General features: G+C 46.9%; 1 protein-coding gene across 1 annotated transcript in view; it reads left to right on the top strand.

The window, feature by feature from the left end:
• Window positions 1–23,048, top strand: part of rsf1a (remodeling and spacing factor 1a) — a 35,382-nt gene extending 12,334 nt beyond the window's left edge. Inside the window, exons 4-22 of the mRNA XM_083772511.1 lie at window positions 355–560; window positions 2,286–2,410; window positions 3,213–3,374; window positions 3,590–3,888; window positions 5,705–6,139; window positions 6,811–7,886; window positions 9,762–9,957; window positions 10,698–10,922; window positions 11,442–11,546; window positions 11,809–11,888; window positions 12,093–12,141; window positions 13,778–13,899; window positions 14,096–14,163; window positions 14,516–14,690; window positions 14,926–15,146; window positions 15,373–15,567; window positions 15,809–15,969; window positions 17,943–18,059; window positions 19,106–23,048. Of these exons, the coding sequence (XP_083628637.1) occupies window positions 355–560; window positions 2,286–2,410; window positions 3,213–3,374; window positions 3,590–3,888; window positions 5,705–6,139; window positions 6,811–7,886; window positions 9,762–9,957; window positions 10,698–10,922; window positions 11,442–11,546; window positions 11,809–11,888; window positions 12,093–12,141; window positions 13,778–13,899; window positions 14,096–14,163; window positions 14,516–14,690; window positions 14,926–15,146; window positions 15,373–15,567; window positions 15,809–15,969; window positions 17,943–18,059; window positions 19,106–19,807 (4,719 nt within the window). The 3' untranslated portion in view covers window positions 19,808–23,048. The remainder of the gene's footprint in view (window positions 1–354; window positions 561–2,285; window positions 2,411–3,212; window positions 3,375–3,589; window positions 3,889–5,704; window positions 6,140–6,810; window positions 7,887–9,761; window positions 9,958–10,697; window positions 10,923–11,441; window positions 11,547–11,808; window positions 11,889–12,092; window positions 12,142–13,777; window positions 13,900–14,095; window positions 14,164–14,515; window positions 14,691–14,925; window positions 15,147–15,372; window positions 15,568–15,808; window positions 15,970–17,942; window positions 18,060–19,105) is intronic.
• Window positions 23,049–24,207: the final 1,159 nt, after the last annotated feature.

Genomic DNA, 24,207 nt, shown 5'->3' with positions numbered 1-24,207 from the left:
TTGTTGAAAGCTAAAGCGTGTGCGAGTGCTGTGTGCGTCACTCTAAACGGTCCGGTACGACGACGCAGCGCAGTCGCAGATTAGTTCCGCCCTTTTGCTCCGGTTAAAAAAAACACATTATATAATCAATGTTTGACATTTGTGCATCGATGAATTATCGCCCATGATGGCATCGCGATTAATTGACTAATCGATTTTTTTCGACTAACACTAAAACTTTCCAGGTGACTAAAATGAAATGAAAACTATTCAAGAGACTATGACTAAAACTAAAATCAAAATGTGCTGCCAAAAACAACACTGAGTGTGACGTCTCTCTCTCTCTCTCTCTCTCTCTCTCTCTCTCTCCACTAGTACCTCTGCGAGTGTCAGTTCGACGACAACCTGAAGTTCAAGACGGCCATCAACGAGGAGGACCCGGAGAAGATGCGTCTGCAGCCCATCGGCCGGGACCAGCAGGGCCTGATGTACTGGCTGCAGCTGGACCCCGAGCAGAACATCAGGCTGTACACCGAGGAGCAGGACGACCTGGACGGCTCCACCTGGAGGTGCATCGTCAGGTAGGAGGAGCTCCATTCAGGGCGCGGGAACCCTGTTTGGTGTTTTAACCCATTCTGACCTGAGATCAGATTCATACGAGGTTTCCGCCGGACACACACTGGGTCTGATTAACCCATTCTGACCTGAGATCAGATTCTAAAAATGTCAGTCGCTCTTCGATTTTTCAAAAATAGCAGACCTACAAGCTCGTATCGCGCCACTCGGTGGCGCGATATGAGCTTGTAGATCTGCTATTTTTCAATAGCTAAAGCATGACATGATGCTGACACCAAAATGGGTGCCCGGTCAGAATGGGTTAAGTATTATGTTATACTGTAGCTATTGAAAAATAGAAGATCTACAAGCTCGTAGTGCCACACTACGAGCTTGTAGATCTGCTACTTTTGAAAAATCAAGAAAACTCAAATCTTTGCTTCTGGGAGGTTTCTGGAACATATTTTCAAATGGGGGTTTGGCGGCAAATTACATAATTTGTGGGGTCCTTGAAATGAAATCTTGAGCACCACTGATATAGAAACTAAGGATTTAGAAGACTTTTTTTTTTTTTATTTCGACGTCAGGCCTAAATGGGTTAAGCCAAATTAGCCTCAGCCCCAGACGTTTTTATTTCCAGGGAGAAAACAAAAAATGATGGGGCCGACCGAGTCCACTTCAATTCAGCATTACAGTAGCGCAAACGTGTGTTTTGTACTCGCGTCTGCACCATTGTTGGCACACACGTACACTACACACATACACACACGCACACACACACACTGCTCTCTCTCTCAGCATGGGCACACTTGCCCCAGCGGCAGATTTCTGCTGGTGCAAGCTTTTCCGGGAATCTGGCCGACCCGGCAACCTGCCGCGTGGGTGGAGCTTCTTTTCCATCCACCAGCTGTCTAAAAACCCGGAAAAGACGTCGGGAGTCAACTTCCTTTGGCCGCGCCTGCTGGCTCAAGTGTGCCCATGCTGTCTCTGTCGCTCTAATTAATTAGTCTCATGTCATGCAGCTGCGCTGTTGCCTGAGTCCAATGCATTTCTGCCTACTTCCGGTCCAGGACCTGGCCCAGTTGGCTGTCCCCACGCTCAATAGAAGTCTATGTAGGAGAGCCGCCATTGGACTGAAGCCCCATGAAGTGATCAATAGAAGTCTATGTAGGAGAGCCACCACTGGACCGAAGCCCCATGAAGTGAACGCAGTTTGCGTAACTCTGTCTATATCTAAGGCTCTGGTTCCAGTCTTAAGCCAAATTGAATGGGACTGAATAGTGGCAGTAGCTTAACCTTTGCTGCCACCTACTGGTGGGGGATGAGCTAACAGGCTGTATCACAGTGTGGTACAGAAACAGCATGGATTGCAATAGGCTGCAGAGGGCCATTAAAACAGCAGCTAAAATCATCATCGGCGGCACAGCATTGCCTAGTCTCCACAACATCTACACCAGGGGTTCTCACAGATTCCTTAATGATTATATCTGGTTTCAGTATTTATTTATGATGTATTATCTCTATTATTAAGGTCATTGTAGCGGTCAAATTGTATTGGGGGTGGGGAGGGAGGCAGGGGCGGGGGTCGCGAGACACGGCCAAAGCATTTTCGGGGGTCCCCTCCCCCAGCCAAAAAACATTGAGAACCCCTGATCTACACCACCCACTGTAAGACATCAAGGCCCACATCATCATCAAAGTATTTCAGTAGTGAATCCAGGCCGCTGACCCAGACAACGTCTCCTCCCCAGGACCCGCAATGACCTGGCCGAGGCTCTGGAGCTGCTCAAGTCCCAGGTGACCCCCAGCCCGGACCAGGGTGAGTCCACCGGCGCCAGCCCCTCAGAGAGAGAGGCACGGACAGATAAAGATACAGGTAGGACGCCCGCCGCTAAATGGTAAATGATGCATTTTATCCAAGGCGCTTTACATAGATTGTGCATTACATTCACACACGCACGGCACATTCATACACCGATGGCGGAAACCATGCAAGGCACCAACCTGCACATCAGGAGCAATTAGGGGTTCATAGTCTTGCTCAAGGACACTTTGACCCTAACTCTGGGAGAGCCCGGGTTCGAACTGGCAACCTTGCGGTTACCATCCAGCCACTCTACCCCTGAGCCCCCAGGAGATTGGTGCGTGGTAGTGCTGGATGATTCTTGCTCAAAATGTGAATCTCGATTTTCCTCCACAAGAATTGAGATCCCGATTCTCACACAATTCTATTAATTATTTTCCATGAAAATATTTATAAAATATTCATAAACTAAAACATAAGAGTAACTAAAATGAATTGGACAGCCAACTAGTGCTGCACGATTCTTCACGATTCTTCACAAAATGAGATTGCATACTGTAGGTGCCTGAATCTCGATCTTTTTCCAATTAATTGCGCAGCACTAATGCGTGGTCGCTTGTTCATAATATCCAGCATACTTTCAGATTTTGGTGAATGCGCTCTGCACACACTAAATCCAAGAGTTTACGTTCTAAAAAATGATTTGTAACTGATTTGTAAATGACTTTTTCGTTCTGACCCATTTTAAAACGCGCTCAACTCAAAGTCCACCCGCTCCACTCCTCACGCCGCTCACATGCTCTGCTGGACACTGCATTTGCTCCCTGAAGTAATTGACTGCTCACCTTTTAATGCAAACCGTTGTTTCTTCTAGAGGAAACAGGAGCTCTAAAGAAGCCTGATGCGGATGGCCAGAGCTCGAAGAGCGAGGCCGGCGGTGGAGACCAGCCGTCTTCCAGGACCACAGAGGAACCCACAGACTGCAAGATGGCCGTCAACGTAAAGAAAGAGGAACCCATGGAACCTCTGAATAGAGGTAATACAATGTTAACGGCCACTACTACGCTCTGTACGTTACAATGGGTCATGTTCTCTGCGTTCACTTGTGTGTATGGATGTCTGTTGACCCACCCGTGACCACATGTGGCATTCAAGTGAATGGCAAAATGAAAGGGTAATGTGTGTGTGTGTGTGTGTGTGTGTGTGTGTGTGTGTGTGTGTGTGTGTGTGTGTGTGTGTGTGTTTGTGTAGTGATTAAACAGGAAGAGGTGGATCCTGTCGAAAAAGAAAACATTTTAGCCGAGGTGAAAGAGGAGCCGAGCGAGAGCCAGACGGACGTTAGACTCCGCCAGGTGCCGGCGGTCATCGACAACCGCGTGAGCACCATCACCGCCATCGTCAAATCGGAGAGCAGGCCGGACACTGCCGCGGACGCCCCTAGCAACGCCGTGTCGGTCGTCAAGGCGCCGTGTTCGGTGACGTCGGCGAAACAACGGAGCGCGAACCGGGAAGAGGAGGTCGACCACGCCGTCGTCAGGAGCAACCAACAGGTATAATAGGGTCACTGTTGGATGTTTAAGTTGACGAGTAACACTCCTTTAGGATTACACCCGTAGGAGGCCCAGGGGCGTGTGGATACATCTTTAGGTCCTTTTTAATGGTATTAAACGCGCGTTGGTAAATGAGGAATAGTTGCAACGTATACTTACCTTTTACGGATCGGAAATGGGTGGTACAGAAATTACTTTTGGAAATAATATCACATTTTGGTATCTCAACCTTGTTCCACCCATTATCTTTTCTGGATGCTATATTTTACAAAAGAAATACCACAGATGAAATGGAACATTTATTTTTAATTCAATATTTCAATAAAGAAGTGCAAAAGCCGTTGTAGGCTACATAATATGTAGTTATGCCACAGGCATTTCTAATGAGCATTACTTAACTACACAGAACACAATGAACAGTAGCATGGCTTATACACTCTGCTCGGCTGCAACTGGAATAACAAAAAAAAGAAGAAAAACCGACCGACCAGATCTGTACACAAGATGTCTTCGCCAGAAATGTCAGATGTACAAGCTCACAGCAAGACACATTGCAATGTGCTGTGAGCTTTAAGATCTGTCATGATCTGCCATTACTGGCAAATGCCTGCCCCAGAATATAGGTGTTCAAGTTAATAATACCCAGAATTTTAGAGGGACTTTTAATGTCCATACATCACAGCAATGTCATGGATTGGTGTAATCCAGGATTGATAAACTGTGTACAAAAAAAACTGAAATGTGTCCAAAAGATAATATGTTTATTTTATATGGTGAGATATTAATTATATTTAGAGAATATAGCTAAAATAAGCTGTCAGGATACAAAGGGTTAAATATCTATGATTAATCTAAACTAAAGAAAATGTCAACTACGGTAAGTAAAGTCCTTATTTCAGAGATTTTATTTTGAATGTGACACTTCCTGTTTGAGCTACTGAGTGACGCCACAAGCCAGTATTCTGAACAAAAGTTACAAAAAGTTGATAAAACTCATAGTTAGGGAAAAAGCTTAAGTTGTGTCAAATATGGAGAAAAAAATGCTTACCACTAGCTTTCTTCACAGATGTGTTCATAAAGGTGTCTACTATCACAGAACAAATTGTTCCAAGCCAACTCCCTTTGTTAAACCTTGTGGGAGCCAATCAAAGTTGGGGTACACGGAGGACCTAGGATAAATGCAGGACATTATGACCTGAGGTGTGTGAATAGGTTTCTTTTGGGGGTGCTGAATCTGTTCCAGCCATTACCTTTCAGTCAAAATGACTTCCTGGCCATAACATTGGCTGCTTTTGTATGTCCCAAACATGCGTAATAATGAATATGCCACCTTTTTCACCAAGCTTCAATCCATTCTCCAGTATGTACTGGAGTATGAATGGAAGCTGCCAATCTCTGGTCTGCATACGTAAGCTCGGAGAGAGTGTCGTGCTGTGTCGTGCCTCCTGTTGTTGGGGGAAGTTTTTCAGTTTTGATACTCCCAGTAGCTGAAGATGTCAAATCTCCAGTCCACAAAACTTGTGTGCGATTTCCCATGGAACATGAACTTGAATAGTTCACAGCTGGCTGTGATGATGTCCTCCTTGTTGGCGTGGATGTCCAAAACCTCCATAGCCCTCTCCACTTCAGTCTTGCAGAACTACTACCAGATTTTCCATAACTTAAGCTAATCTTCCCTTTATTATCAAGTTAAAACAGTCCAGCAACTGTATTATGCAGAAGCAGCTAGGTGCAGCCAGAGAGAACATACAGAATAACAGTTTATGAATGATTTATGAAGTAGTTATAACGGTAAATGTGACTCTCCTACCGACAGGCCAAGATACCGCTGAAGAAGAGAGACCTGAAGCTGGATGAAGGTTTCCAGGGGAGCCGCCAGCAGCAGCAGCACCATGGGAGCAACCATCTCACCAACAACAACACCAACAACAACAGCAGCAGCAGCAGTATCATCGTGTGTAACCCCCTGGTGATGCAGCAGGGGCCAAACTCCCTGGCGCCCGCGCCTCTCGGCCAGGGGCCAAACTCCCTGGCGCCCGCGCCTCTCGGCCAGGGGCCAAACTCCCTGACGCCCGCGCCTCTCGGCCAGGGGCCAAACTCCCTGACGCCCGCGCCTCTCGGCCAGGGGCCAAACTCCCTGACGCCCGCGCCTCTCGGCCAGGGGCCAAACTCCCTGACGCCCGCGCCTCTCGGCCAGGGGCCAAACTCCCTGACGCATCAACAACCGGCGGAAACAACGTCGTCCACTCAGGTAGGTGACATGGAAGCATGAGGTCATGCCGTTGCTTTCCCCGGGTTGGCCTGCTGGGGAGGGACTGTAAATGCCCTGGATTACATTAGATAATACTGTAAATGCCCAGGATTACATTAGATAATACTGTAAATGCCCAGGATTACATTAGATAATGCTGTAAATGCCCAGGATTACATTAGATAATGCTGTAAATGCCCAGGATTACATTAGATAATGCTGTAAATGCCCAGGATTGCATTAGATAATGCTGTAAATGCCCAGGATTACATTAGACAATTGACACTGGGTGAAAAATGGGTTACAAAAAATCGTGGGATAAAGAATTAGAAAAACTAAAAGTGATGTTAGGCGATAAATGTCGTATCGTGATACGATATTGAGATATCGTATAGACTTTTATACAGTGAATGCACATTCTATGATTTGCAGTTCTATACCTTAGTTTATACTTTTGTATGACGTTTCGTTAGCCAAACTTAATACATCATTTAATAAATATTCCGTTACTCCTTTTTCTTTTAGTTTCTGTTACAATGTAGGTAGTTGTAACTTGAACAATAGCCCTAAAAAAACGCATGAAAAATATTGTGATAATATTATACTGCTTGGAAAAATATTGTGATATTAATATTTTCCCATGTCGCCCACCCCCCCCCCCCTACGCTCAGGATTCGCTGACCAACGGCAAAGCTTCGTCTCTCCTCCCTCCGTCTCACAAGGAAGGACAGAACGGCGGCGTGACCGCGGGGGGCCAGGTCGGGGTCATATTAGGTCACGTGGGGGTCATCCGAAGTCCGCCCCCACTGCTGGAGCGACAACAGCGCCCCCCACCGCCCGCCTCGGAACCGCAGGAGAGAAACGGTCCGAGCGCGGAGCGCGAAAAACAACTCCCACTCGAAGAGGAGGAGGAGGAGGAAGAGCGAAAGCGGGAGGGAGGAGGAGAGAAGGCGCCGGAAAGGGAGGAGGCGTGCCGGCGGTCGGTGCTGGTGAGGAAGGGCCCCCCCCCCGTCGTCGGAGGGGGGGACGCGGGGCCCCCTAGTGTGCTGGTGGGGAACCACCGGACCGCCAGGCCCTCCTCGGACTCGGGCGCCGTGACTCAGGCGGCGGAACGGTTGGAGAAGCAGCAGCCGGCGTCGTCGAGTCGCGTTTCGCCTGCCTCGCGGTGCTCCCCCGCGGAGGTGAAGGAGGAGGAGGAGGGCGTTGAAAGCACCGGCACGGAGGCCCGCTTGGGAGAGCCCCCCCAGTCCATAGGCCACAGCGAGGACCACCAAGAGCAGGAAGAGAAGAGAAGAGAGGGCTCGGAGGCAGAGGGAGAGAGGAAAGAAGAGAGAAAGGCGGAGGGCGCTTCAGAGACTGCCCTCGAAGCTCCCAAAGCACGCCAGCAGGAAACGCAGCAGTGCCAGGCCGAGGGGGGCGACGATGGCGCCCAGGTCAAGGTGAAGGGCGCTGGGGGTCAGGGTGCGGAGAAGGGCGTTGGGCAGGGCGTCGCGGGGCAGGGCTCGGAGGACAGGCAGGGTCCGCCGCGGGAAAAGGCCTCTTCGGAGGTCCAGAAGGAAGGGATCCGACTGAAGATCAAGATCCCGCACCACAGGAGGAGGAGCAAGCACAGGGGGCGAGAGGAGAGAGACGAAGAGAAGGAGGAGGAGAAGGAGGAGGAGGAGAAGGAGGAGAAAGAGGAGGAGAAAGAGGAGGAGGAGACCCAGGAGGAGGGCAGGTCCCTGAGGAGATCTACGCGGATCAGCAGGTACGGGAGAGAGACTCTGTTGATTTTGTGTGGGAGCATAATGCCTATAATGCATACGTTCTCATATTTCATGTGCTGTTTACATGAGTCATTGTTATTGTGTGACGTCAAAGTACAAATGGAGCCCCTAACCATGGCAGCGTTCTAAAACAAAACGCTCGACTTCACCGAGCTACACATAAAAGATACCTGTTCATGTTTCACATTAGATTTTTGAATAGCCTAGCACCATTTGTGCCTGTACCGTTGGTTTGTCAACAGAGTGCCCAGCAAATGAGGCACTGAAAAGCCTTCCATTTCCCCCAAAACAGGGAGACATGATATTCCATTATTACGTTGCGCTCACATCTAAACTCTTCTCTAGAAGAGTTTATATTTCAAACCAGATGCAAGGTTAAAGGTATATTCAGTGATTTCACTTAATTCAAATATCACTTATTTTTTTGTTTTGTTGTGATAATCCTCCCTACTATAGAGTGTGCTGGCCATATAAGGAGTTCCTCCCTGTCCCCAGTTAACCCCTGGGGGTCAAAAAAACGTTTTTGACTCTCTATCCTGATTGGACGAAAGGCTGGGTCCCACAGTCAAAAACGAAACCTAAGGTTTTTTGAGTGAAATCACTGAATATACCTTTAAGTCAGAAATGAAGACATTGAACATTGCCGTTTTGATCAAAACCACGGAGTGCGCCGTAGTTTGAGTTGTGAGCCACACAACGGTCACACACCGTCCTACTAAGAAGTCTAGCACTCTTTCGGTCACAGAAGTGTAGCACTCTGTCGGCCCACCCCCTCTCCCCCCCACAGACACACACACACACACACAGCGGAGTAACCTCGAATCAACAGGCTTCTAAGCACGCGTCTTTTTAAGTTTGTTCAGATCTGCTTCTGCATCTGCACTCGCTGTTTGAGTGCTAAAAAGGGAGAGAGAGCAAAAATAACTCGTTGTTGTTTTTTCGTAGCAGGAGAAGAATATTGTCTGAAAAGTCCCAACAAAATACGTCAAATATGTCCAATCCATGACTGTAGATAGAAACCCTTCTTCTAATAATATAAGCATAATATCGCATGCAGAGATCTTTATTGTAAACTTTTGTAAATGTTTCTGTGTGACACGGCACTCTGCTATGAATTCCTCCCCTCTCTCCCCCCACTCTCCTCTCCTCCCTGCATGTGCTGCGAGTCTGCACCACGTGTGAGCGCGTAGGTGCATTATTTTTCCCTTGAACATAATAATGATGAGGCACATTAAAATAGCAATATAAGGTTTTTTTCCCCCCATTAAAATAATGAAAAGGCAGAAATGCAAATGCCTAATAAAATAATATATGCTAAAAAAAGAATAAAAGAAAATGCTATAAATAAACTTTTTTGGTGCAAGCCAGTCCCTTACGGACTTATGTGTGTGGGTATGAGCATGAAAGCAGCATGGTTGTTTTTCACCACCTGTGCGCAACCTAACACACACACAAACACGCACATATTAACTGTATATATGATGATTTCGTGTGTGCCAGTAGGCTACAGTACAGTACAGTAGAGGGTACAGTAGAGGGACCGGCACACAGTAACTCTGTCATTTCTCGGACACGGGGCGGCAGTTCGGAACCGGCCCGGCACCCTGGGCGCGTTCCTTAAATCTACGTCCATGGTTTTGATCAGAACGCCGATGTTCTGTCCTAATTTCGGACTTAACCAAGCATCTCGTTTAGAGGTAGTAATGGAACATTCAACATTGTACCTCCCATTCTGAAAAACTCTGTTTACCAGAGGGGGGGGGGGGGGGGGGGGGGGGGGTGTGTGTGTGTATGTCATTCACTCTTCCATTCACTAATGGCTTCCATTTCATTCCCATCCGGTCTCTCTCTTGAAGATCTTCTGCTTTGCCGATCTGCAGGCCCAGCTCCAAGGTGGCCGACAGCCAGAGCAGGAAGGAGGACAGGAAGATCACGTCGCCTCCCGGGACCAAGGGAGAGGAAGGGGAGGAGGAGGAAGAGGAGGAGGAAGAGGAGAGGCGAAAGGTGGCGGGGAAGAAAGACTGCCCCGACGGTCCCACCAGGAGACCCAAGGTACTGTGTGTGTGTGTGTGTGTGTGTGTGTGTGTGTGTGTGTGTGTGTGTGTGTGTGTGTGTGTGTGTGTGTGACACGTTGGTTAGACATACTAACAGTCTGACAGGCATTAGTCCGACAACACCGTCACTTTCGACATGCGTGGCCGGTTACAACTAACCCTGTGGCCGGGTTAATTCAAACCTTTGGCAGGTTAAAACTAACATATGGCAGGTTAACACATTATACACGTTATATTGTAATTGACAAGATACCGTGACTGCCGGCCAGTGCCGGGATTGTTTAATTACCTATGGAGCTTAACGCCGAAGTATTTGCGCCTTTTTGATCCATGAAAATCCGCTTGAAAATATTCCCATTCCGCATTAGGTTAATTGTGACACAAATAGTTGTGATTAAGGATTTACCTGTATTTGTTTTTTGCATTGAACATTGGAGTGTTAACAACTTGTGTTTCTGTTTGCCTTTTTGGCTTCGTAATCACAAATTGCACAGGGGCAGATATATGACAAGTAACTTGAATATGCTATACAAACAACTCACTGACACGTTTAATCATGTTTACTTTCTAAAAAAAAATATATATATATATATATAGTGAAAATAGTTGATCTAAGCTTGTAGTTCTATAGTTCTACTATTTCTGCTATTATCTCAAATAATTAAGATTAAGATTAGGCGATTATTATGTAATAATAAGCGTGATCAAATGTTATTTTACATATTTCTGCGTGCTCAGGGTAAACGGAGGCACCGGCGCCCCCGGTGGTCGAACGTCCGCGCCAAGAGACGCAAGCCCAACGAAGCAGGAGGAGGGGCGATCGAGGAGGACGGCGCCAAGGAGGGGAGGAGGGAGCGCAGCGGAGGAGGGAGTGGCTCCGAGTCCAGCCAATCGGAGGAGGAGGAGGGGATCCCCAACGAGGACGCATGCTCCCATTGTGGCCTCCCCAACCACCCTGAACTGGTGAGGTTCTTAATGTGTTCCCATTGTGGCCTCCCCAACCACCCTGAACTGGTGAGGTTCTTAATGTGTTCCCATTGTGGCCTCTCCAACCACCCTGAACTGGTGAGGTTCTTAATGTGTTCCCATTGTGGCCTCCCCAACCACCCTGAACTGGTGAGGTTCTTAATGTGTTCCCATTGTGGCCTCCCCAACCACCCTGAACTGGTGAGGTTCTTAATGTGTTCCCATTGTGGCCTCCCCAACCACCCTGAATTGGTGAGGTTCTTAAGACTTTCAGCACTCCCTGGTGTTCATTTGAAGTTACTGCAGGCAGCCAGGGCATAATGTGTATATGAACCTTTACTGAGAAAAGGATATCCCCTTGAGATGTATCCTCTCGTTTTCGAGGGGGTCCAGCAATATACAGCAAATACAGAACAATACAACAAGTACATTCATACATAATCGAGGAATGTGTGTGTGTGTGTGTGTGTGTGTGTGTGTGTGTGTGTGTGTGTGTGTGTGTGTGCGCGCCCACAGATCCTGTTGTGTGATTCCTGTGACAGTGGGTACCACACCGCCTGCCTCCGGCCTCCTCTCATGATCATTCCAGACGGGCAGTGGTTCTGCCCGCCCTGTCAACATGTAAGAGAGAGAGAGAGATGTTTGTTTGAGCTTTATTTAGAATTCTATGTGGCGCGCTACGAGCCTGTAGGTCTGCTATTTTTGAAAAATCGAAGAACGACTGACATTTTTAGAATCTGATCTCAGGTCAGAATGGGTTAATCAGACCAGTGTGTGTCCAGTGGAAACCTCGTATGAATCTGATCTCAGGTCAGAATGGGTTAACTTTATTGTTGGACACAGACAGTAATAGTAGCTGTTGCTTTTCTGTGTTCTTCTGTAGAAATTGTTGTGTGAGAAGCTGGAGGAGCAGCTGCTGAATCTGGACAGCGCTCTGAAGAAGAGAGATAGAGCTGAGAGGAGGTAAACACATGCACGCACACAGTCACACACGCGCACGGACACACACACACACGTGCACGGACACACACACATACACACACACGCACGGACACACACACACACACACACACACACACACACACACACACACACACACACAAACACACGTTAATACACATACAACCGTAAGACAATACATTGATAGTTTTCTCCCCGTCTCTTCAGGAGGGAGCGTCTGGTGTACGTTGGAATCAGCGTAGAGAACATCATCCCTGTGAGTACCGTATATCTGTTAACGCATAACGAGTGCCACCTGGTGGACGGAAGTGGTGCTGCTTGAGTGCCACGTGATGAGAATCAATTCCACTGTCTATGGAAGCATATACGCATCCGCTTTTGGGTTCCATGCTAGCGAGCTAAATTGAGGCCATCCTTGCTCTTGGAAACGAAAGAAATCAGCAAATAATAAAAATCACACCTGTGTGAACCGAGTGGTGCAACTCCCCTCTCTCCCCCCCTCCTCTCTCTCTCTCTCTCTCTCTCTCTCTCTCTCTCTCTCTCTCTGCTCCGTCAGATTAGCTTTATTATGGATATCAATCCGCGTCGCTGAGAACTATTTTTTCATTATTATTTTGGCTCTGCCTTTCCTTCTTTAGCGAACCTAGACCGGGTTGCACAACAGCGGTCCCGTCCACCTCCCATTATACAGGCAAACTAAAAGCTGAATAACTCCTAATCTACGGAGCTCTCCGTGGTTTGGTCAATTAGCGCGATGTTCGGAGGTCTTCGCTGATTATCCGGTGGTCTAGATGGAAACATTGGTGCTTTCTAGAGCAAAGATGGCTATATTTTAGCTCGCTAGCATTATTTAGCACAAGATGGCCGCCCACAACATCTGTTTCTGTGCTGCGTGCGCAGCCTCACAGACCGTGGCAGTCAGAAGTTGGATTTGCGTCCAGCAGGTGGCAGCCATGTCACATACTTCTCTCGTTCCAATTTCACGCATGCGCACACCACTCGTGCTCACACATACATACAGGTATACATACAAACAGGTACACAGACATTGCTGGATGTAGGAGTGGTTGCACCACTCAAAAATAAAATGAACACCCATCTTTTACTTTCTCTAATAACTAAATAATCTAAAACATGAACCTTGGTTGAAACGAATAACAAAGTTGGTCCTTTAAGGCTATATGACAAATAAATATCACAATTAATTATATAGTTTATAGTTTATTTTAGAGCCCCATTAGTCACTGCCTCAGCAGAGACTATTCGTCATGGGGTCAAAGTACAATTAAAAACGTATATACTTATACCGCCATTGCCGAAGCCCTTCGGCAATTGAAGCCTAATTTTGATACTGACGCTTAAACGCCATTCCCGAAGCCCTTCGGCAATTGCGCTTTTATAGTGCATTCGATCGAGCGACCCATAATGCTACTCACGTTAGCCGGTTAAATAGCTGTGTTGTTAGCACAACACTGGATCGTCCATCTTAGATCGACGTCGCCATAATAATCCATTCCTTTCAATTCCATTTCTTTCAATCGCCTGTATCTCCTATTCCTTGTCCCAGGTGGCATTTTTGGTCAAAACAACGTTTCTTTGACGGCACAGAGCCGACGATGTGGAGCTCCCCAGAGCTCTGGTCTGGATTCATATTGTCAATAAGGCCTGCCCAGCTCCGTGTAGATTTCCAGTTTAGGTATACTGCTAGCTGACCGGAAATGGCGGCTTTTCAAAATAAGAGCTCAAATTTAAAAAAATGCTGGCGTGAATTAGATCCTAATTTTTCAATAAATGCTAGCGGGCAATGGGTTAAAAACTTTTACAATGCATTACAATAAATACAAAATCTAAAACACATTTTTATAGCAAATAATAAGAATTGTCTTCTTCAGGAGGGAGACGAGGAAGAGGAGAAATCGGCGGCGATGACGACGACGACGAAGAAGAAAGACCCCAAGAAGAGTAAAAACCTGGGCCGGAGATCCACCCGAAACAGGAAGTGCATCAGCTACAGGTAGGACTTGGGGGAACTGTCTGGAACTCTCTGAAACAGGAAGTGCATCAGCTACATGTAGGACTTGGGGGAACTGTCTGGAACTCTCTGAAACAGATAGGACCTTTCTCTTTGGATAGGACTTTGATGGGGTGTGTGTGTGTGTGTGTGTGTGTGTGTGTGTGTGTGTGTGTGTGTGTGTGTGTGTGTGTCACAGGTTCGATGACTTTGACGACGCCATCGACGAGGCGATAGAGGAGGATGTCTCCGATGGTTACGGCGCCGGTGAGTAGTGTAGGCAGTCATGGTGGCAATACTAACTGTTCAGGAGAGGAGAAAAACTGGTTATTTTTAAAGCTAGCTTAAACAAAAAAATCTCATTTCAAACATTGATCAAAATAACAATTCTACATTCTCTAATGTGTAGACTTCTTGTAATGCAGATGTTTAACAATAGTGAGAGCGTAAAATGAAACCAAATGGACCCATACGGGTCCATTTGGTTTCATTTTAAGCTCTCAGAAGGGTCTATTTGACTACAAACTCCATCATTTAGCTGGGGACCACCTGGACCGCTGGTTGAAAACCCACAGCAATAGAACATTGACGTCCGTCATCAAATGTTGCTCATTTGTAGGAACGGGGCGGGGCAAAGACTTGGCCAACGTCCAATCAGAGGACGGCAGGGAGCGGCCGCGAGCCAGGACCACCCAGCTCCGTCGGCCCGTGAACAGGAAGAGGCGGAGACTCAACGACCTGGAGAGTGACAGCTCGGTCGCCGAGAGTGAGGACGAGTTCATGCTCAGCAACAGGTAACGTAATGACTCAGGAGAGTAGGCTCAGGAGGTAGAGCAGGTCGTCCAATGATCCATGGGTCGGCGGTTCGAATCCCGGCTCCTCCTGTCTACATGTCGAAGTGTCCTTGGGCAAGACACTGAACCCCCAATTTCTATTTTAGTTTAGTCCTATTTTAGTCACCTGGAATGTTTTAGTGTTAGAGGAGGACTTTGGAAGATGAATAATGCAACTCCTCTCTTCTCCTCACAGCTCGGAGGATGAGGAGGACTTTGCCGTGTCGGGGGAGGATGAAGACGGGGGCAGCGACGCGGGCAGCTCTGCCAGCGGCGTCCGCTCCAGGCGGGTGCCCAGACGGGCGAACAAACACCGACCCACCGACGCCAGGACCAAACGACACCGCACACGGAAACGGCTCAAGAGACGACGGAGACGCTCGTCTGACGAAGAGGAGGAGGAGACTGAAGAGGACGGTGAGTCGGAGCGGAGGCGACGTTGAGCGTGGATGTGTGACCCGCGGACACCCACACAGTACTACGTTTAGACAAATCCACCAACAGCTAATTAAACAATGAAAACAAAAGTCGATCAGCAGTCAAACTGTTGAGCCCTGAGACCAGATTCTATGAATGTCTTCACAGCACTCCCTCTTTAACTCATTTCCTTTGTATCCTCTTCTCCATGTCATCCTCTCTCCAGACTCCGAGTTCTCCAGCGACATGACTGACAGCGACGTTGACAAGAAGAGGCGGGGCCTGAGGCGGGGCCAGCGGCAGCAGGTCAACTACCGCGAGACCGACTCCTCCGACAACTCCCAGGCCTCCGCCGGCCGCGACAAGGCCAAGTCCGGCAGCATCAAGCGCAAACGACATCTCTCCAGCGAGTACAGTAACGGTCAGTCAATTAAATTAAATTAAATTCAAAGGGCGCAAACACATTGACTGTCCTCACTGAAGCATGTCCAAAACATTCCTGCAACACGTTAGATTTCATGATATCTGTTATCAGTGGCAGTGTGTGATTTAGTTAGTTTGACCCAACCAAGATGTTATTTCTGAACACAGTTCTTCTATTGATTTTGAACCGGGGAGGTGTTGTAATCTGTGTTTTCCTTGGTCGTCTCTGCCCCTCACAGCGTCCGCCTCCTCCAAAGACTCCGAGGATGACGATGATGACTCTGAGGAGGAAGATGAGGAAGAGGACAAGCGCAAGAGGAGAGGAGTGGGGAAGAGGCGGGGCAGGAGAGAGGCCCAGGACCTCCTCAGGAGGAGGAGGAAGAGGAGACGACCAGACGAGGAGGAGGAGGAGGAGGAGGTAGGGATTAGTCTCGCTAAGCCAGACAGCTATTCCACAATATCCCAATCTAGAGTCAGAGACGCTTCACTTGCTCATGATCAGAGCTTCCGTTGCTCCAGACTGTATGACGGAAGCATTTATATTTTACTCGTGATAGACCTTCCGTTGCTCCAGACTGTATGACGGAAGCATTTATATTTTACTCATGATAGACCTTCCGTTGCTCCAGACTGTATGACGGAAGCATTTATATTTTACTCATGATAGACCTTCCGTTGCTCCAGACTGTATGACGAAAGTATTTATATTTTACTCATGATAGACCTTCCGTTGCTCCAGACTGTATGACGGAAGCATTTATATTTGACTCATGATCAGAGATTCCGTTGCTCCAGACTGTATGACGGAAGCATTTATATTTGACTCATGATCAGAGCTTCCGTTGCTCCAGACTGTATGACGGAAGCATTTATATTTGACTCATGATCAGAGCTTCCGTTGCTCCAGACTGTATGACGGAAGCATTTATATTTTACTCATGATCAGAGCTTCCGTTGCTCCAGACTGTATGACGGAAGCATTTATATTTTACTCATGATAGACCTTCCGTTGCTCCAGACTGTATGACGAAAGTATTTATATTTTACTCATGATAGACCTTCCGTTGCTCCAGACCGTATGACGGAAGCATTTATATTTGACTCATGATCAGAGATTCCGTTGCTCCAGACTGTATGACGGAAGCATTTATATTTGACTCATGATCAGAGCTTCCGTTGCTCCAGACTGTATGACGGAAGCATTTATATTTGACTCATGATCAGAGCTTCCGTTGCTCCAGACTGTATGACGGAAGCATTTATATTTTACTCATGATCAGAGCTTCCGTTGCTCCAGACTGTATGACGGAAGCATTTATATTTTACTCATGATCAGAGCTTCCGTTGCTCCAGACTGTATGACGGAAGCATTTATATTTGACTCATGATCAGAGCTTCCATTGCTCCAGACTGTATGACAGGAAGCATTTATATTGTACTCATGATATACCTTCTGTTGCTCCAGACTGTATGACGGAAGCATTTATATTGTACTCATGATATACCTTCTGTTGCTCCAGACTGTATGACGGAAGCATTTATATTTGACTCATGATCAGAGCTTCCAATGTTGCTCCAGACTGTATGACGGAAGCATCTATATTTTACTCATGATCAGAGCTCCCGTTGCTCCAGACTGTATGACGGAAGCATTTGAAAATTGCGAGAGGCAACAGTCTGGCAACGCAAGACTATTTAGGGATGTACCGATTTAGGCAGATATCGAATTAATTGCTGTTATTGCCGATAACCAATATAACCGATGTTGACATGATCCCATTCTGTATTAAAAAATATATATAATAATTTTGCCCATTCTGAAAAAAGGGTTGGGGGAAAAAAGCAATGCCTCCTTATTCCAAAACTAGGGATGCACCATTATTGAAATGATGGCCCAAAGTCTGCTTGAATGTAGTATTTTTTTTTATTAAAAGATTTAGTAAATGACTACATGGATGGACTCATCATAGGTCACCAGGTCATTCAGTTCACGGTTTCTCAACTAGTGGAAAGAACATTTAACCCATTCTGACCGGGCACCCATTTTGGTGTTGGCATCATGTTGTGCTTTAGCTATTGAAAAATAGCAGATCTACAAGCTCATATCGCGCCACCGAGTGGCGCGATACGAGCTTGTAGGTCTGCTATTTTTGAAAAATCGAAGACACTTTTAGAATCTGATCTCAGGTCAGAATGGGTTAAAACAAATCAACAACTCCTACATTACTAAATGCATGGCCAGAAACCACATGCAATACCTCCATGGACCACCAGTGGTCCACGGACCACCTGTTGAAAACACATGCGATGTTGCATTATAAGGCCGATACCGTCCGACACTGATGTGATGACCGATGTGTTGCCCGTCCCTAGGTGGAGGACGCGGGGGAGAGGAGGAGGAGGAGGATGAAACGGAGGCAGGAGGAGGAGGAGGAGGATGAGGAGAGGGAGAGGAGGCGCAGGAGGATGAAGAAGAAGGAGAAGAAGAAGGCATGGATTAAAGTTCTCCGTTGCCACCGTTTGGCTTCCATAGAAGCCACAGCATAATAATAATAATTGTGTTTATTGTCACGATTTGTCAGGAGCCGAGTTGGCTTTGTCCGAGGCTTAAAGGTCTTTTTTAGGTCTATGGGAGCATGTTGTTCACTGAAAAAGGCAGATCTACAAGCTCGTGAAGTGTTTTGAGCCTGAGTAGATCTACTATTTTCAGTCGGTAGTTAAGTATTAAGATTGAAGCGAATTCAAGTAGCCAAACTAGCACTAGAATATATGTTCAGAAGCGTCTTCCATGACACATGAATGCTCTCAGACATGTCATAAAGCCTCGACCTTTCATTTCTTCTGTCTGCAGAACAGCAGCGACGTAAGAATGATAATACCTTAACCCTTCAGGACGTGAACCCCTTTTGGTGTTTTAAGCATTATGTTATACTGTAGCTATTGAAAAATATCATATCTACAAGCTCATAGCTTGTAGATCTGCTATTTTTGAAAAATATCGAAAATGTGGCGCAAATATTTGAATATATATTCTTTGCGAACGATTTTAACTCAAATCTTTGTTGTCCCAGGAACAACATGTTTTTCAGATTGGGGTCCGCGACCAAATACAGATAATTCTGGGGGTCTTTGACATGGAAAAAAGTTGAGACCCACTGACATGGGCGTTTTCAGAAAACGGTTTTGATTTAGAAGACATGTGTATAGAATCTGGTCTCAAGGCCTAAATGTTGTTAACCCATTCTGAACGGGCACCCATTTTGGTGTCAGCATCATGTTATGCTTCAGCTATTTAAAAATAGCAGATCTACAAGCTCATATCGCGCCACCGAGTGGCGCGATACGAGCTTGTAGGTCTGCTATTTTTTTTACACTTTTAGAATCTGATCTCAGGTCAGAATGGGTTAATAATGAAACTGTCAGGATGTAATAGACATTTTTAGAATCTGATCTCAGGTCAGAATGGGTTAAACATCATCATTTGCATTTTCAGTAATTCAGATTTGTATGTTTTTGCTTTCATTCCATGAGAGAAGGAGAAGGAGGAGGAGGAGAAGGAGAAGGACTCTGAGAAGCTGGGCCGGGGCAGGCGGAGGGAGATCCTGTCCAGGCAGCGGCACAAGCGTCTGGCTCAGATGCTGCAGAAACGGCGGCCCGCCTCCAGCGAGGACGAAGACGACGACGAAGACCAAGAGTCTGGGTCGTCGTCGTCGTCTGAGGAGGACCGGCCCATCCGGAAGAAACTCAACCGCATATATGACGACGACGATGACGATGATGACGGCGATGATGACGATAAAGAGGAGGAGAAATCCACGACCAAAAAGTCTTCATCCGAGGAGCAGAATTCTCGTGTTACCGCCAGGCATGATGGCGATGACAACAACAATAGCAAGGAGGAGGAGGAGGAGGAGGATGAAGAGGAAGAAGAAGACACTCAGGAACAGAGGAAGGCCGGCAAGCGCAGCCGCTCTCCGGTGAGCAACGGACACCGCCGGGCCTCCAAAGGCACAACAACAACAACAGCGGCGAGGAAGCCTGGGGCCGGGAGTCCGGCCGAACCCAGGGACAGTCCGGCCGAACCCAGGGACAGTCCGGCTGAACCCAGGGACAGTGCGGGGTCGGGCGGGCAGAGCAGGCCACACAACGGCCCCTTACCTCCAGAGGAGGAGGAGGAGGAGGAGGAAGAGGAGCAAGCAGACTCTAAGAACTTGGTCCACAACAGTCCACAGTCGTGATGGATAGCTGTGAATGTGTGAATACAGTTGGCTTCTTTCTTTCTTTCTTTCTTTCTTTCTTTCTTTCATACACATGCCTTTCACCAGTAGTTCACCTTTTTGATTCGGAACCTCTCTCTCTCTCTCTCTCCCTCTTCCCTCGTTCTCTCACACTCCCTCCGTCAGGCGTTTTTTATCTGCCTCTCCCTTCCGCCGGAGGTGCTCCCTCCGATCGATATCGATCGACCACCGATCGGCGATCGGCCCATTTTCACTCCAAATTTCCCGATCTGGAGAAACTGACATTTAAGTGGTGTAAAGAGCCAATCAGATATATAGTATAATATCGTTTTGCATCAACTGTATGTGACGGGCCTAAAACATTCTCTCATTCCTCCCCCCCCCACACACACACACACACACACACACACACACGTACACACACACACACACACACACACACACACACACATTTGAAATGTTTATTTATGTCCACATAAGGAGAAGTACAGGAATACCTAGTACAAAGGACATAAACACTGCCAGTGCAGTTTGACAATTGACACCAACACACACACACACAGGAACAGTTTTGACCTAATAATAATAATTTTGGAAATATATACAAATTTCCCCTTAACGCACAGGATCGGTATCGGCCCCGATCGTGAGAAAATAACAATCGGGAACGGTCCCAAAAGTCCTGATGGGAGCACCTCTCCCTCCCTTCCGTCTCCCTCTCCTCTGGTCTTTACCTGCCCCTCGTTGCCCCGTGCTGCTGCTGCTGTGGTGGAGACCGCTTTGACCGCCATGGCGTCTAAAGAGGCTTCAGTACGGCCCGCTTTCTCCTACTGGACCTTCAGTACGGCCTGGTTTCTCCTACTGGACCTTCAGTACGGCCCGGTCTGAGCGGTCTCTCCTACTGGACCATCCTGGCAGAACGAGACTGACTGCCCAAACAAGCTGGGTTAAAAGAATCTTCACCAGCCCATCCACCCCACCCCCAGAGTGGCAGCCATTCACATTTGGACACGGAGACGCGTATATACACAGCGCACACACACACACACACACACACACACACACTACCAGCCAGAGGTTCTGTGTGATTGTCCCCGGGCTCTAAATTAGTATTGGGTCAGGAGGAGCACACAGAACGTGTCTCTGGCAACTAGAATACTAACGAGCCAGAGAGAGTCATAGGAAAGCAACTTAACTTAACTCCCGCCCGGTTTGGGCTCCAAACGGGGCTGACCCCGTTGGTTGGGTCCGTAACGGTCGTGTACCTCGTTCTAAAGCACTTCATCATTCTCATGGCACTTAGCGTCCCGCCTCCAGGGACCACTGGGATTGGTTCCGAGCTCAAGCCCGACATTTTGTCCACTCGAAGCTGGCTATACTGAGAGGTCACAGGTCACGCACTCGGACCGGCCGGTGCATCCGGTTGTACGCGTAGATGTAAAAGCCTAAACGCCTCATTGGCCGCTGCAGTTCATTGAAGCGACCTCATTGGCCGCTACAGTTCATTCGAGCGACCTCATTGGCCGCTGCAGTTCATTGAAGCGACCTCATTGGCCGCTGCAGTTCATTGTAGCGACCTCATTGGCCGCTGCAGTTCATTGGAGCGTACCTGTGTCGTAGGGAAGGCAGAAGGCACGCTGCCGCTCAAAGTGACTATACTGGGCCAATCATAGCGCGTCTTTTTGGGGGACTTACCAATTCAATTAAAAAACAAACGTTTACATCGCCTCTGATTGGCCTACATACCGAACGTCCCCTTCTGCGCCACACGCGGGAAGCTTGGCAAGCTTAGACCTGCCCCCACCCGCCTCTGATTGGCCTACCAAGCTTAGACCCGCCCCACCTGCCTCTGATTGGCCTACTCCGCTCCGTTTTCAGTCTGTTACTATTCAGTCCCAGCTCGTGTCAATCAATACCTTTTCATTCAAATACCTTTTACATTTATTCGCTACCTATGCGCCGACACTCTTGTGATGACAAAGTAGGGCATTAGGTTAATGAAAAAGAAAACGAGAAGGACACGGGTATCATTAACAGCCAGGTGAAACAAGTGTTCTTTGCTGTGCATCTGTCCCGCTTAGTTATTATAATGTCTAGAGAGCGGATGAGGAGTGTTCACTTCAATGGAAGTCTGCGGGCTTGGTTGAGAGTTGCGCGCGGCGTTTCAGAGTAGGCGGTTCAGACTCCCGTATTGGCTTAGGCGGCGTTTCAGAGTATGGGGTCAGACTCGGCCAGCCAATCAGTGACCGTAGGTTGCGTAAACGTCCTCATAGCCAACAGCAGCGATCATAAGTCAGGTTTCACCTGGCAAAAAGAAAACATAAATATATATATGGAAAATATGGAGATGCAAGTTTTACAAGCCGCTGAAATGCCGGAACGATAAACGACCTGATGACCAGTGTTGGGCAATATTACTCAAGACAAGAGAGTAATATGTTTCTTATTATTACATATTACTCCTTACAAAAGTTACAATATTATATTACATATTACTTTTGCCCTCCACACCCACAAAAAAAAGGAATCCTACAAGAACACAATCTGTTTAGTCAGCTTCTTTTAGAACTCAATCCAATTGTTTTTTAATAAGAAGAAGTCGACGACGACGAGCCAAAAAGGCTATACAATATAGCAGCGATCTCTCTTGACCTTTTAAATGAAATGTTTTCAAACGGTAGCCCGACAGTGCAAAGTAATATTCTTGTATGATATTACTGTTTTGGCTTTTTACTCTACTCATTAGTTACTGATGATGAAATGAAATATTACAGTGATATTAGCCTGACGATGACAAAATGGCCGAGAAAATGGGTCAGAGATGTGTTGGCTTGAGGTTGGTCGGTCGGGGTGGCGAGTCGACTCAAGAGTCTCGCGTGCGAGCGAGCACACGTTTGCTGTACATAATGCTCTGCCTGTATACTGTCCTTTGTAAGATAATAATAATAATAATAGATGTTCCGTTTCTTTTAGTGCTCTTGTAAAATATAGTGTTCTATTTTCTATAAAATGAAGGAGAGGAGGATATAGATGCTGCTCTTGAGCGTGTGTGTGTGTGTGTGTGTGTGTGTGTGTGTGTGTGTGTGTGTGTGTGGGTGCGCGCGCGCGCGCGCGCGCATGCGCGTGCGTGTGTGTGTGTGTGTCGATAGGTTTTTTTGTCACAGCGTTTCATTGCTTTTTTTTGTCTTGTTAGAATATGACTGGCATGGAGCCTCTCTGTACCTGGGGTGGCCTCATTCGTTTAGAAAAAAAAAAAAAAAACTCAAGCAGAGAAATTTTAACGATAACTTAATAAAGCCAGATGTTTTGATCTATGATTTTTTGTTTTGGTGATCCAAGAACCCAACCGATATATTTTAATTGTTCTTATTTTTTATTCTTTTTTTTTAATTGTCTTTTTTTTTTTTTTTTATCCAATTCTTCAAAGTGATCGTACGATACGTGTTGTGAAGTAAGAAGGTTTTAATATGAGGCTCCCAATGGATTACCAGACGTTACAAATAACTGAATACTGTCCATATTCTTACCTAAAGGTTTTTATTGTTACTCATTCCCCCACACCCTGTTTGTTTTGTTTTTGTTCATAAGGAGGGGATAATGGAGCTCTGTTTTATGTATTAAGAAGAAAAGAACTGTGGTTCTCCGCTCCTGCTCCCACGGGAACCCGGATGTCAATAAAAGTTATTTGAAGCAGACGGCACCCCCGATTCGACAATGGATCTTTTTGAACCCATTCTGACCTGAGATCAGATTCATACGAGGTTTCCACTGGACACACACTGGTCTGATGAACCCATTCTGACCTGAGATCAGATTCTAGAAATGTCAGTCGCTCTTCGATTTTTCAAAAATAGCAGACCTACAAGCTCGTATCGCGCCACTCGGTGGCGCGATATGAGCTTGTAGATCTGCTATTTTTAAATGGCTAAAGCATAACATGATGAAAATGGGTACCCGGTCAGAACGGGTTAAGGATTATGTTATATTAAGAAATATTCTATCATTGTGTTGTCTGCTAAAATCATGTGTTCTACAGTTAAAATAGTTTAAAGAAATATTCTATCATTGTGTTGTCTGCTACAATCATGTGTTCTACAGTTAAAATAGTTTAAAGAAATATTCTATCATTGTGCACTAGTTGACTAGTAGGCCATTTATGGCCTACTAGTGTGCAACAAGCAAGTATGCACTCGACAGAGTGGAGTTCTAGTTTTTAGAATGTTTTTAGGGTAAATTATAATGCAATTCGTGCCGGTCAAGTCTCTGGACTTTAGTCTGTGTATGTGTGTGTATGTGTGTGTGTGTGCCCGTCTCACCCAATCGCAACGCTCCCTGACTGACAGTCCTCTCACCCAATCACAAGCCGCGGCGCTCCATCCAGCCCCTCCCAGAGAACGGGG

Source organism: Protomyctophum parallelum, assembly GCF_964188405.1.
Source record: "Protomyctophum parallelum genome assembly, chromosome: 9".
NCBI lineage: Eukaryota > Metazoa > Chordata > Actinopteri > Myctophiformes > Myctophidae > Protomyctophum > Protomyctophum parallelum.
This window is presented reverse-complemented; position numbering and strand designations above follow the sequence as displayed.